Source organism: Limulus polyphemus, unplaced genomic scaffold (genome assembly GCF_000517525.1).
Source record: "Limulus polyphemus unplaced genomic scaffold, Limulus_polyphemus-2.1.2 Scaffold996, whole genome shotgun sequence".
Lineage (NCBI taxonomy): Eukaryota > Metazoa > Arthropoda > Merostomata > Xiphosura > Limulidae > Limulus > Limulus polyphemus.
Genome location: NW_013666606.1, coordinates 229,202 through 244,566, shown reverse-complemented (window position 1 = coordinate 244,566; position 15,365 = coordinate 229,202). Strand labels below are relative to the sequence as shown.

The window sequence follows — 15,365 nt, the reverse complement described above, 5'->3', positions numbered from 1 at the left end:
TAAATAATGCACCAAAGAACATAGACTAATAACATGCAAAAAGTAGACAATTTCCCCTAACTTTCAAAATTTTTCTGGTATGCAACAAGAGCTGTTACAAATTCATCCAAGCTAGTCGTTGGCTTTCCCAAGGGAACAGAGCTTGTACACTGAGTGAAATTGACGACTATCTGTTCAGAACACAACATTATGCAATACGTCTCTTGATAGATGTAAATCTTGGCTTTCTATTGGTTATAGGTAATGTATATTAAACTTAAGAGAGAACTATTAACAAATCTTGAAAGAGAGGATTTGGCAGGAGGGGTCTGATTTTATATTTGATAGCTCTGTAACCAAACAAAATTGAAGTCTATAAAATTATGGCTTGTATGAGCAATGATGATCTTATGGTGAATAATTTACATTGAATTTTGTATTTTTTTGGAGGGGTGATGGATAAAATAGAGAAGAGAAGATACCTAAAGAAAATGTGTCACACTAGGGGAAATTCAGGATGTTTTTAAATATTGTCTTATAGAATTAAAAACTTAAATACTATTAAAATATGAATTATTAGCTAATATTTTATGCTATACTAAAGTTGTTTAATAACATTTTGAATGTAAGACACTAAAACCTTGTGTCATGTACAGTTAAAGATACTCGTGGCAATATGGTTAATGAAGAATGTTGACAGCCCTTTTGTATTTATTTTTTTTATAATCTACTCTTAAGATATCCAAGTACCTCAGATGAGTCTCAGTATTATATAAATATTCATATCTCTTAAAACCATGCAAGTCCCAACTAACAATTTAATACAACCAAACTAAAAATTGAAATAATAATTATGGTTCATCTTCATTACGTACAACTTCAAGTGTATTTAAAATAATTATTACCTATAGCTATAAAATTGAACTCTCATGAAAATGCAATATTGTGTATGCCCTCCCATTTTTTAATTGGGTTTATAAATCAAGGACACTTTTTTGCAAAGTAATCCATAAACATTTCATCTTTCACACTCTGATAAATATTCTTTTGGCTTTGTTTTTTAATTCTTAAAAGTTATTAAAATATAAAAGAAAAAAACATGATAAATGGTCATCATACCCATCCACCCCTTCCTGACAGACATGGTTAAATTCTACTGATGCTGATGATTTCATTGTGGCTTCTTTTTTACTTCCTGAATGGCCAAGATGTAAAATAAAAAACTGATGTCTTACACCTTCAAATAACTGGCTTGTTTTTATACTGCTCACTACTAGTGAGGTCCACAGAATACATCATGTTGAGTAATTTTGTATTTTTTGCCTGTTGTAAGGAACTTTCCAAAACAAATTGGGTGAAATCACTCAATTCACATGTAAACTACATAGAGGACCCCAGTCAGCAGTAATTAGCAGAATCTGTTTAAATATTTTTGGATAATTCTTAAGTTATTAGGTATCATGTAACCAACAGTCAAGCAGTTTGATGTGTAAATATTTGATAAAATTTATTCAAAAAGCTGAAAGACCCCATTAGTAATTATGGGGTTAATAGTTTTTTCTCCCTTACTGAACACCTAAAATTTAAAATAAAAAGCAGGATATTAAAGCTTTTACAAAATGATAAACTTCCTGAACTATTCCTTCTTCGACAACTAAAATTTAGAACAGAAAACATGGCAATAGTTTCTGCAAGTTTACAAATGTCATAATGGCTTTTATTCTTCTTATTGTAGACACTGATTGATGTTCTCGAAGCCTCTTTTTCCTTTTTGAGAAGTCATAATTAAAACAAGTTAATCACTTAGAATTTTTGTTTCATTTTAATGGTATTCTACTTAATATTAATTGCTAATTAATATCAATTAATTATATTTAATATTAATTATAACTAAAACTTTTTTAAAATATCACAATTTTTACCTCTGGCATGAATGAAATGTAACATGGGAGCTGTTTCGACCATAAAAATGACCTCGTACTTTGAGAGAGAATGATTTTACAGGGGGTGGGGTTAGCAGGTGATTCCAGTCAACATTATGCTGTATGGACATTTGTAATATTCCTAGTCCTGATCCCTGAGCTTTAACAATAATTGGTCCCCATGCATTTGGGATCTAAAATGAAAATCAAATTATCAGCAATAAAATATATATATAGATATAGTGAGTATTCTTTGCAGAATATCATATAAAAATATAGAAGAATTAAACTGAATTAACTTATCTTGCTGTTATTTTACAACTCACATTTTCTCACATGAAGTTTAACTTTTGAGACAGAGTTATTAAGAATAACATTCTTTTAACTTAAAGCACATTTCTTCTCTTTATGTTGAGTTACAATATAGATTATATTTATTAATGGTTTATGACATTATCTTACAAAACAAACTATGCATATAAAAATTATATTTGAACACTTCATAAAAATATAAAATTAAGTATTTCTGAAGTAAAAGTTCAATTTGTTTTGACATCACTAACCTCAAGACTTTGAAGCTGAGATAAGTTGTCTTCTCCTACATATAAATGTTTAACAAAACCTGGTGTAGAGGGAGCTTCAACAGTTAGTGAGATGCCAATAACATCACTGAGCCTGGACTGAATAGCATACTCCATCAAACCTTGGTAAGCTATAATTGTATCCTGCAGGTTATCATAAAATGGTTATAATTAAACAGAATCTTGATAAGCTAATACTATGTACCTAATTATTCAAAAACTGTAACAATAAACAACATTTTTATAAGCTATAACTGTGTCCACACAAAGTTGTAATTATGTAGCTTTAAAATATATTGAAGTAAGAAGCTTATATTTTACATAGTGACAGATTTCAACAGTCTTAAGATTAACTTTAAAAACTCATTATAACCAAGCACTAACAAATATGTTTTCCTTTAGACTCTGAAGTATGTTCAAATAAAGTTCTTTTTTATAATTACATAAAAATCTTGATAACCTAAAAGCAAGCTAAACACTAATTATCACTGTGCAGGGACAAAGTTCAAATTAAACAAACTTGTAAATGTTCGTATCAATCTTTAGATGTTTTTGAAGAAAAAAATAATGCCAAGGTATAAATTAGTTATCAAACTGGAAAATAAATAAGAAAAAATATTTTCTTGCATTAAGTATATAGTTTACAATAAGAAAATGATCAGGTAGCAGTTATCCTAACATAATAAATGATTAATAAAAATATTTTGATCTTTTATAATTTTAATCATTAAACTATCACTGCAAGTTTTATGTATCATACGATAAACTTAATCTATATAAATTATACTTTCTTGAAAGCTAAGAAATGATTAAACTTGAAATATTTCTAAAATTTTTCCAAAAAATATTATTATTAGGAAAGAGATACTTTTACTATAAAGGTGGTTTCAAAAACAATAGTATAACTACTTACAAATCCATAGAAGATTTATTTGCAATATATTTTGCAGAACTTCACACTGTTCACTAAATAACTGAACTCCTCACCTGAGTGGATGCCCATCCACCATCTGTCAATCTCTGTGTACTAAGCCATCTAACAATTTCTTTTTGAATCACTGCCTGCCTTGCTACATGCACCAAGAGTCCAAAAGCTGTTGCTGCAATGTTGGAGGAATCATATTTGTGTGGCAATCGAGGAATTAAGTATGGGCGATTGTTCTCTATTGTGGTTTTTGGGGGTGGTACGGGCTCTTTACCCCAGTACACCAATCCACCTGAGCAACATGAAATATTAGTTTAAATAAAAGAGAAGATCTTACAGAAAATTAGATACTTGAAAAAAAAAAAACTTGAAAAAGCCTAAACCATTATACTCAAAAACAGTTTTATTGCCAAATATATTTAACTAATAATCTGAACTATAATAGACCTATATAAAGTAGCAATTATATAAAACCTTTATTGGATATTATTAGTTTAAGGAATAAAAACCATCACTCATTTCATGTCAATTAGATATACTGTAATAGAGTAATTTAAAAGTTTTAATTACATTTCTTGCTCATATTATAACCCAAATAAGATATTCCTTATATATTGTGAAGAACAAGTGAGAACACAAGTACTGGTATGGTTTCAGGATTTATCACCTACCATCAACATCTTGAGCGAGAACAAATCAAGAAATTATAAAACACCACTGTATATATTTGCTGCTATCAGCTGTGAATGCATTTATAAGTAGAACTGATCAGTTCTTACTAAAAAATAAGTCAGATAGTGTATACACTTTTCTACAGCTAGCCAGAAGATAAAAATGCTTTGCTTCATTTTTCTCATACTCAGTAAAACCCAAATGTATGTATCAAAATGCACCATTGTTGCTATTCGCTTTTAAAGATAAAAAACTTACCACACTCATTAGCTGTACACATAAAATTTCTAAATTTTTATTTTCACACAATTCAACAATAATGCTAACTGTATTTTAACTAACTTGTTTCTCTCATTCTGGCATCCAACATGTTGAAGGCTTCCTCCCCATCTACGCTGTTACATAATGTTAAGGCATAGGTCACAATTGCCAGGTCAAAAGGGTCTTCATACTGTTTTACTATGTGAAGCATTTTTTCTAAGTATCTCATTGCTCTAGTTCTTGCAGCCGCAACTTTTGATCCTAGGTACTATAATAAAATTCAATGAATACAGGCAGTATTAAGCCTAACATTCAAAATAAACAACAAATATGGAGATTATTCTATTGTTTGTATAAAGATATTAAATTTCACATGTACAACTGTAATTTTAAAGGATATTCTAAGAAAAAATCTAGGCTGACTACTTGTTTGATCCATTGCTTAAATCCTTTGATTTAGTAATTTTGTGAACCTTCTGTCCTGATCCCAACAGATTATTTAAACTACATTTATCCAACAAGTTTACCACTTATTAAACAAAATTTACTAACTGAAAGCTTTACTTACCCCTCTAAGATTTTTCACCTCTGACAGTGTGATAAGAACATGAGCAGTGAGAGAGATGTTTCGGTGGTGTATGGAATCACCTAGTCTTTCTGACTAGAGTAAAGTATAGTAATATAGCTCTATTAATGTTTAAACACATGGAAAAAAACTACCATTCATTAGTTTATACACACTAAATGGAACACACTATTAAATAATCTGAGGTACATGTATCTCTTATACATGCTATATTATATATATATTCTTCTCACCAATTATTTTTCAAAGAATCTCAACTGTTTTCTACAAATAAAAACAACTTGCAATTGATAATGTAAGTTAGAACAAAAATTCACTAAATATGAATACAAACATCAAATGTAAACTAGACAAGAAAGTTTGAATTAACCTGAAATACTAAAAATGCAATAGTCACAGCAACACTTCATTTTACTAGGCTTTAAGACAGCTTGAATTAATCTGAAATAATGGACACATCATGCAATATTCTACTAAGCATAAAAGAACAACATATTATTAATTCATAAAGTTAAAAATTGAAATACTGAAGGTACTGAAACTTAATGAGCATTACAGCCAACAACTCATGGGTAAAACAGGCATTATCTTCAAAGAATGACAAAGGAACAAAATCAATTATACAACTTTCTTGACCAAGTTTTATGTGAAAACTACATGTACTCAGAATAACTGATAAATTTTCAGTAATATTATATTAATATAAAAAGTTATAAAATGCATGGTACACTTATATACCATAGTGCCATTAATAACATGTTCATGTTGAGGTAATTGGACGTTGCATAATTAATTTTAAAAAATTTGCACGTTGTGCATGTGTGTCAACTCCAGTGTTCTTCAATGGTAGATCAGGTGATATCTCAAAATTATGACCTCTCTATGTTTCAATGGGATTTACCAACAGTGACATAGGTGGTGCATGCATCCTGAGATTGTTTGTTTGTTCTAGAATTTCATGAAAAACTACACATGGGCTATCTGCACTAGCTGTCCCTAATTTAGCAGTGTAAGACAAGAGGGAAGACAACTAGTCATCATCAACCAATACCAACTCTTGGGCTACTCTTTTACCAATGAATAGTGGGATTCACTGTCACATTATAATGCTCCTACAGCTGAAAGGGCGAGCATGTTTGGAGGGATGGGGATTCGAACCCGCAACCCTCAGATTGCGAGTCAAGCACCCTAACCATCTGACCATGCCCGGCCTCATACTGAGAAGATACTGTTACAGGATTTGGTATATAATCCTATCATCTCCTAGTTAGATCTCTCTCTCAAGTTCAATTTCCCAATTTGGTAAATGACATTTAATACTCTCCTAGAGTTTAACCTTTAATGTTAACTAATTCTTAGTGTCAGATATACATGGCTGTTTTATTTAAATTTAATATGAGAGTTATGATCTCGATAGATGATAGTTATAAAGCACGAGTGTTAAACTCAGTAGTTTTAGAAGCGATAATATATTGCATAATTATTTGTACATAATTATTTACAAATCATCTGTTGCATAGTTCAACTGTTGTGAATTGACATCATGTTACTTGAACCTTCTGAATTTTACTCATTGCTCTAAGTGAGTATTGTTATATCATAGCATCTCGCAGTTTGTAGAAAGTTTAAGGCTTCAGTCAGGCAATATATATAGGTAACCAAGTTGGCGCAACTAAGTAAGTTAGTGAAAGTGAAGTTAGACTGCATAACAAGCAATTTCTTAAGTGAGTTTCACAGCTTGTATTGTGATAACAGAGATAGAGGAGAATAAGTCTTCTCAAAGAGTATTCTAAAGTAACTGAACCCATCTGTGTGGACAAAAAAAGAGACAATTATTTACAGCTTTGGATACAAACGTGATAACAAATTTTTGTACATATGTTTGACTTGTTTTGAATAAATTATTTTAAAACAAGTGAATTGCATGGTGTTCGTTTATTTAATTTATCACCAACAAGTCACAGACACCTACTGTAAAGAATCTGGTATTATAAAACCTGAAAATATACATATGTATATACCCTACTTAAATAGTTCCTTTAATGTTGTTTACAATGATACAAAAACAAGAAGGAATATTGAGTGTATAAACGTGTAGATAATAAGAAGGATATTGAGTGTATAAATATGTGGATAACAAGGGGAGGATACTGAGTGTATAAATGTGTAGATAATATGGGGGATATTAAGTGTATAAACGCGTAGGTAATAAGGGGAATATCTAATATCCATATATTGACCTATTAAAGTGAGTCAGGTTTCGTTTATAAAATGTTTTAGAATTTTGTTTATACTGTAGAAGTTTAATAGTATATTTTCTCTACTTCATTTTCTAACTTAAGTTCATTTCTATTATCCCTAACGTTAAACATTTGGCACTGGTACTGTAAAAGTACTAACTAAGCTATGATTATTCTACTGTTCTATATTTCTGCCTTTAAGTACAAACCAATGCTAATATTAGGTTACAAGTGTTTGCAATGAAATCTCAAACTTGTAAACTTTTATAAATAATAGAAATGCATCCTGTTATACTATCATACTAACAGTAATATTGCATTAATAATAAATAATCAATTTTATAATTAAAACATAACAAGTAAACACCAAAACAGAAATTTGCTTATATCTTAATAAGTTGTTAGGTGAATTATAGAGATAACTATCAAGTAAAGGTATTGTCCTTTGTCCTATGTGCTTATTTAACATGGACCATTTTTGAATATGAATAAAAATTGTTTTCACTATGCCAGTCAAATTAAAGAACACAGATTTACTTCAAAACAAATATCTTGTTGAATCTCCGATAATTCTACAGACCTATCCCATTACTTTAAGGAAAATCAATTTGACCTGAATACCACAACACCAAATACTTAACAAATTGTAAATACTGAAGTCCAACAGGTAACTTAAGTCATAAATTTCTGCCAACTAAGTTCTTCCAAATTTAATCCCAAGATTTCTCAATTTTATACGCTACTACAAAATAAAATGCCCAGATATACCTTTTTGTTGGGGTTTTAAAGACAAAATGTGCTTTCTGTGCTCCGAGTTTTGAAACCCAATTTTTAGTTTGCAAACTTAGTTTTGAGTCACCAGTGGGCTAACCAATACTTAGTTGATAATTTTCTTGAAATGACTTTTAAGAAACAATAATGTATAATATTGCATTCATTAAGTTGGAGGAAATTATATATATAATCAATGAAATACATTTAGAGCTTTATTACCCAAGGACAGCTTTATTGTTATGTTTGAGGTTGGAAAATGATATACAGGACATGATTCAAAGTTGCATTGAAACTTTTCATTAACTTAAAATTAAATTTGTTTTAGATCTCCATTATTTTCTAGTCTGATTCTTTATTTTTAAAATATGTGACAAGATATTATGTGTACAATTTTGTTAAAACTTGAATGAAATCCTACTTCAATAAATATTTCAGCATTATCAAAAATCTACTATTATCTGCCCAAAGCTCAGTTAACTATCTACCAAAAATTAAATTTGGATTTAGTTCAGTACTTAAAACTTTCTGATGTTTTACATGTTGATTCACGTGTGCTGTTTTTTTTCTTCTTACACGGAACAAATTTCGTTAAAAACTTTTTTTTTTTTAATCAGGTTTACAAATTCATGTAATTTTTAAATCAATCATTTTTAGTATTTAAGTCATGCTACTGAGAAATCCTGATTAAAGAATAAACAAAAACAAAACTTACAGTCTGATTCATTTTTCTGTCATAGGGATAAATGGTAGTTTCGTAGAAGCCTCCATCTTCTGATTGGTATTTAAGTAACCAATTCATTGCTTTGTTTATGATATCTGGATCAATGTATAAGAAATTCTCCCACTCATGGAAAGATGCTTTATGAAATATCCTTGCACAAAAAGCAGTTAACCTGAAAAGTTGAAAATATTCTGGTCAAAAACATTCTTAAAGACACATGCAGAGTAATTAATACTACATCTCTTTACATTAAATAAAAAATAAAGTCCACCAGCTCTTATCATGGTCTTTTTTTATATTTCATTACTACACTGTTCAGTAGAACACAAATAACATCCTTGTAGTTGTCTGTTATCATACCTAATGTAGGATCAAATTTTTTTGCTTTGCATTTAATCAAGGTATATATAGTGCTTTCATCGTATATTTGTTGACTATTAAACCCTACCTAAGGAGATATTAAACTAGATATCTAATATTAAACCTACCACAAGATCCAACTAATAAACCTAGTATTTTTGTATTACTAAACCTATAATACAATCTAAATAATTTGATCTTTTATTCATTAAACTTACCACTAGATTCAACCAATATAGCTAGTACTTGTGTACTACTAAACTTCTGATATAATCTAAATAATTTGGCCTTGTATTCATCAAATTATCATAGCATTGAACTGTTTACACCTTGTGTTTGTCTCAGTGAAGCCTATCCTAGAATCTATGAGCTTTATTATACATCCGTTTGCTATTAAACTTACTGCAGAATCCAATTATTGATATTTTTTTATTTGTATGCTATTAAATATACGACAGGGCCCAACTACTCAACTTTGTACCTGTCTAATATTACTGTAAATCTGTCAGAGGATCTAACTGTTTTTACCTTGCACTAGTTTACTGTTAAGCCTACCTTTTTGTTTTATTTAAATTGTTTTTAATACCACCTCCAAATTCAGATACAAAGAGTAAACAGGTGGCTGAGACGTAGGTTCCTAGACAGGCTAGAGTAAAAAAAAAACTTACCAAACACTTGGTTTGTTATCCCACCTAAAAAGACGGAAGGAACCATCATGATTCTGGTAAGTTAGTTGACGCTGATATTCTGTTTGAAAAATAATATCATAATATAGGCATGTTGACTTATGCTATGCATTAAACAAACTTACATTCAATTTAAAGAAGGCATAACAAATCTAACAATCTTTCATAAACTAAAACTTGTTTTGTGCTGGTTCATTATCACATGACAGTATTACTTCAAACATGAGCATTTTAAAATACAAACAAGTCAACTAAATACTGTTATATATTGATTATAAGTAAACTAACCACTAACACTTTCAATACAAAAGTTAAAATAAGTTAATTAACAAATGTCTTAAACTAGTTCTTAGTGAGCTGTTTATAACCCACCAATATTTAAGTGTTTGAAAGCTTCTTTTTCAAGATCTGGTTTTCGTTGTCCAGTAAGACGCATGTAATGTAGAGTATAGAGGTTGGCTGCAAAGTTAAACATGCTCTGTTCTCCACAATCAAATGGTTTATTTAGCAGACTAGAAGCATTCATAGGCATTGTAGGAAATACAGCCCCAACAACATCACCTGAAATTATCCTAACATTTAATTAACTCTGATCATAATAAAGAAAGAAATATCATCTGAAAAATTTTAACAATCATCAAAAACGAACAATGTACATAAAAAATATCAAAATTATTTACAAAATTACTTACATTTATCAAGATATAAAAGCTGGTGAATAAAAAAGCACCAATAACATGGTCTAAAAGGTCTATAATAATTACTTAACATTAGGCATTGTGGCAAAAGAAAAACAACTTCAACAACATTAACCAAATAAATTAAATGATACTTATGCACAGATAAAATCTTAAACACAAATATACAATGTTGAATTGTTACACAATAAAATTAGCTCAAGGTACATTTTATCCATGTTTTATTCACTACCTAAAGTCTATAAAGCTGGCATTCCACTTCATCTAATTGCCATCCATTAACAAAATTTATTTGTTAAAAACATTCCTTCTCAACCAACTCTTATAATTATATGGCAATTTGGATTCTATAGATAAATTAGCCTCTTTTGATATTGTGTCTCTGTTCATGAATGTGCCAGTTGAAGAGGCACACAGTTATTTTGAGAATAAGATTACTAGGAAGCAAGAAATTGTCCCACATAAAAGTGAGTGAAATTATTATGTTCATTCAGAAGTGTGTGACAAATGTGTACTTTATAGTGGTGAATATATTTAAGGTTTAGCTATTACATCTTCCTTGGTTCCCCTGTTATGCGAGTTATTTATGTTTAAACTTGAAATGGAAAAATTAAATACTTCTGGTGTTAATCCTTTGGCATGGTTAAGATATGCAGATGACAGATTTTTGGTGTGGCACAACACCAATGATACATTAATGCTGTTTGAAGAACATCTTAATTCAGTTAGTCCTACAACTTGGTTTATGCTAGAGATTGAAAAAAAGAAGATCAAGTAAATTTCTTGGATGTGAGTGTCAAATGGAATAATGAGTTTTCCCAATGTTGGATCTTAGAAAAAACATTTTGGATGGCATTCTGCCACACAAAAATTGGTCACAAAAATTATATACCTTTTCTAACTTTGTATTTAGAGCACTGAAAATTTATAATTATGACTGGGTTTAATTTTTTTAAAACATGTAGCTAGGAACAGAGGCTATGGTCCCTAGATTATTGATAGGTTGTATAAAAAAACATGGCAATAAATGAAAAATATCACTATGCCCAAAGTTACAAGAAAATAGTAAAGTCCATGGCATGAGGGTATGCTTGCCATATGTTCAAGGTGTGTAAACAAGAGTAAGTAAAATAATAAAAAATATCTAGGTTTTAGAGTAACTTTCCAGATACATGTCACTTTATGGACTGGAGAAACATTAAAATAATAGATCAGGTTTAGTTTAAGTGCAAAATAAACATTAGAGAATCAGTAAAAATGGAGAAAAACAAAAATATTATTTAAAAAAAAAGTCCAGGTGTAGGAGAAATGAAATACTGGAAATAAGTATTGTAAGTTCTTTGGGGAGGGTTAGGATCATTGTGTTTGAGGTTAAAATGGTGCTGAAGGTGTAATGTAGGTTTATAAGTCAGTATCTGATTTTAACTCTTACTCCTATTGATGACATCAGAGAGTACTGTCAAAACATATAGTCTTTTTAAAAAAGCTAATTTTATTGTGCAATAATTCAACATTGAATGTTCGTTTTTAACCCTTTCACTGCAAATGGGATTTATATTTCCCACTGCACTGGGAAATATAAGTCCCAGACTCAGTGAATGGGTTAAGCATGAGCATGATGAGAACTGTAACAATGATAGTGTTATAAGCTATATTTTTAATGTTTTCAATTTTTTTTTAGCTAGAGAGCATAGAATGTCTAGAAAATTTTAATTTGATATCAAGATTTTCTCACGCATTCAAAGCTAGATTATAAATGAGATAGTTATAAGGATTGTAGCATTATTTCAACATATTGATTTGTTTTATGATAGTTAACATCATTTGTAAAGGAGGCCTACAACAATTGACTGTAGTGTACAAGTGTATGAGCTGGTAAAAACGTTAATGGAAAAAATAAACTAATTTGTGATTGGTATATGAACTGGGCATTAAATCATTTTCCCTAGATAATATAAGAAAGCCCTCCAACAAAATAAAGATGATATTGCAATAGCAGAACTTGAAACATTAATGATACTTATCCAAACATAAGAATGGCACAGAAAAAAATGTCACACTAAAAATGACTATTTATTTTAGTATAAGTATGCTGTGACTCAAATGCATCTGAAATATCAATTTCACATTCCAAAATACTGGGCAGAGGCTGCAAAAAAAAATATAGAAAAAATTCATAACATCAGATTGGTTATCTAAACTATTACAGCTAAAAAAATAAAAACAAAAGATATATTTGGAACAACAACATTTGACACATGTGATATTGAACATGGAAATAGTATGACGAACTGGAACTTTAGTACAATTCCATATACATACACACATTAGCCTACGACATTAAACTTTTTGCCATTAAAAATGTGTCTGAATAGCTTGTTAGGGTTAGTTTTTAAAAGTAAAACTGAAGTTATCAGTATTTCTGTTCATTTGCAGTCATACAGATAACAATAAAAATAGCTTTTAATTAATAACATTTATTATAAACTAATTAAAATATTAACATTTTGCTCTTCTAAAGATGACTAACAATATACTATTTACAAAAATGTGCTATATTATTGCTTACCAAACACTGATACTTTAGCCTTATTTGAGCCAAAAACATATCTCCGATCTCGTTGGAAAGGAACAATGGGTGTTTCAGTGATATTAGTGTCTAAATACTTGATCAGATAAGCTCCTTGAGAAAGATCAAGCAACAGTGAAGTGTGGCGAGGTTGAGGTACTCCATCAGACTGATTAAAAACAAAAGATAGAAACAATAACACATTCTCTGTAAGCAATGTTAAGATGGGTATTACTTAAAAGTAATATCTGTTAAACAATTATCATAAAATAGAAGTAGTAACAATGAACATATGTTTTATTTAACTATTACAACAATGAAAATATAGGTATTATATGTATGTGAATGAATTAAACTTGTAAAGTCTAAGTTTTAGTTCAGTGTTAGGATACTTATCTCTATATATTATATATTTCTTTTTTTTAATTATTCTTTTTACATCTACTTAGTAAAGGTTGACATTATATCTGACATACCTCTACACGAATAGTTTTTGTCACCTTATCCTTAGAAACTTGAGTCTTTGCCACAACTGTAACATTGATATCACCTAGTTTAGTAGGTACTATAGGAAAATATACAACCAAAGACCTTCCAGGATGAACCTAGCCACAAAAAAGAGGAGATCATTGAATAATGCTACAAAAACAATATACTTAAGTACTAAGACCACCGACATTATTCTGTATACAAGTATAATATTATATTAAACAATATTAGTTTTGCACTTAGCATATAAACATGCAGGGTCAATTAAATGTTTCATCAAAAGTGTACATTTTCATATATATAAAGGATCAGTTCTAATATGCTAACACATTTCTAAAATTTGGAATGAGTTTTTCTTTAATATTCCATTTACAAGAAAATATGTTTAAAAAAATATTCAATATGTTGCTGCACTGTACTTCAAAACAATTAATTTTCACCATTAGATATATAAATTGTTTTCCTATTTTTTGTATGCTCCTAGTTTGATATGCTGATAGAGGAAATAACTTAGTGCATATTCACTACAAAAAGAAAAATTGCCAAAAGTTTATCAAAGTCACAATTTCTAGCTACAATCTTAAAAAACAGAATATAACAAGTCTCTCTAGTGTGTCTCTGTCTCAGTTAACTAGCTTACCTATTTCAAATCAGAGTTATTAATAGATAGCTAAAAATATAGTATTAAAAATTGTAAATTGAAGTCTGGTTCAGAGTTCTTGGTTAATAGAATGGAAATATCAAAGTGTACGAAGCAATACACATGTTAGTAACATGGTTTAATTTTTCTTAAGTATGTATAACACTTTCTTGTAGCTGTATATAGTTAACTAACATTGAGAACAAGTGTAGTACAATAATGGACAGTTAGTTTCAAAATAAAGTGAGATTCTACTTACAAATACTAAATGTTGGTGTTCTCCAAATGATGTCCTTGGTTGGTATGACTGTACCCTTCCAAGTGCTTCAACATGAACAAATTTGTAATCTGGAGAATTAGCCAGAACAATAGTCACCTGTAAAGTACAGTAATGTATAATTAATCTCAAACTTATCAGCATATTGCACTTCGAATCAGAAAGATCAGCACAATCATATTATAAATCACAAATAAAACTTCTTCAAAATTGCAATAAATATGTAATCTTTGTAACTGTTCCACACAATAATAAAAACATACATTTTAGTACTTCAGGGGGGTGGTATTAATTAAATCATTGATATTTAATGATAAGGTCAGAGCAAGGTTTAATGGCTGATCAATGACAAAAATAACTAGCCATCTCTTATGCTGATATTCCCTGGCTTTCAGCTGTGGGGGGGGGGGGTATAAAGTTATGGTCAATCCCACTTTTTGTTGGTAAAAGAGTGGCCAAAAGTTGGCAGTGGGTGGTGCAGACTAGCTGCCTCTCCTCTAGTCTATCACTGCCAAGTTAGAAAAAGCTGATGCAGATAGCCCTCAAGTATCCTTGTGCAAAATTCAACAAACAAACAAATACTGGTACAAAGATTAGTAATTTTTAAGAAATTATACACTCTCATATTGTCCATAAAATATATAGATATATAAGTACTGTAGATCTCTTTACAATCTAAAATGATCAGTCAATAATTCACCACCTCCAAAGTGTAATCAGTAATGACATCAAAAGTCATGAGAGAGTCACAAGTGCTAAGTACACTTGTCGTTCATTTCACATATTTTTATGGTTATAGTATCTATCTTTCACCTCAAGTACAAAACTTTATTGATCACTGCAAGTCTTATGATTACCTCTCATTTTGTTCATATCGGAAGTAGCTCCTCCAACAGTTGTATGTTGCATCCGTTTTCCTCAGTAGCTAATGCTACGAAGATTAGTATCAGCTTGTACCCTAATGTTATTTATGATTTGAAACTTA

The 15,365-nt window shown here is 29.9% G+C and overlaps 1 protein-coding gene across 2 annotated transcripts in view; it reads right to left on the bottom strand.

The window, feature by feature from the left end:
• Positions 1–15,365, bottom strand: part of LOC106461604 (CD109 antigen-like) — a 69,526-nt gene that overhangs the window by 5,096 nt on the left and 49,065 nt on the right. For both annotated transcript variants that reach the window (XM_022388608.1, XM_013921445.2), the window contains 11 exons: positions 14,363–14,479; positions 13,451–13,579; positions 12,975–13,143; positions 10,080–10,268; positions 9,690–9,768; positions 8,653–8,833; positions 4,909–5,001; positions 4,422–4,608; positions 3,470–3,699; positions 2,465–2,626; positions 1,902–2,095 (listed from right to left, as the gene is read on the bottom strand). In XM_022388608.1, coding sequence (XP_022244316.1) covers positions 1,902–2,095; positions 2,465–2,626; positions 3,470–3,699; positions 4,422–4,608; positions 4,909–5,001; positions 8,653–8,833; positions 9,690–9,768; positions 10,080–10,268; positions 12,975–13,143; positions 13,451–13,579; positions 14,363–14,479 — 1,730 coding nt within the window. The remainder of the gene's footprint in view (positions 1–1,901; positions 2,096–2,464; positions 2,627–3,469; positions 3,700–4,421; positions 4,609–4,908; positions 5,002–8,652; positions 8,834–9,689; positions 9,769–10,079; positions 10,269–12,974; positions 13,144–13,450; positions 13,580–14,362; positions 14,480–15,365) is intronic.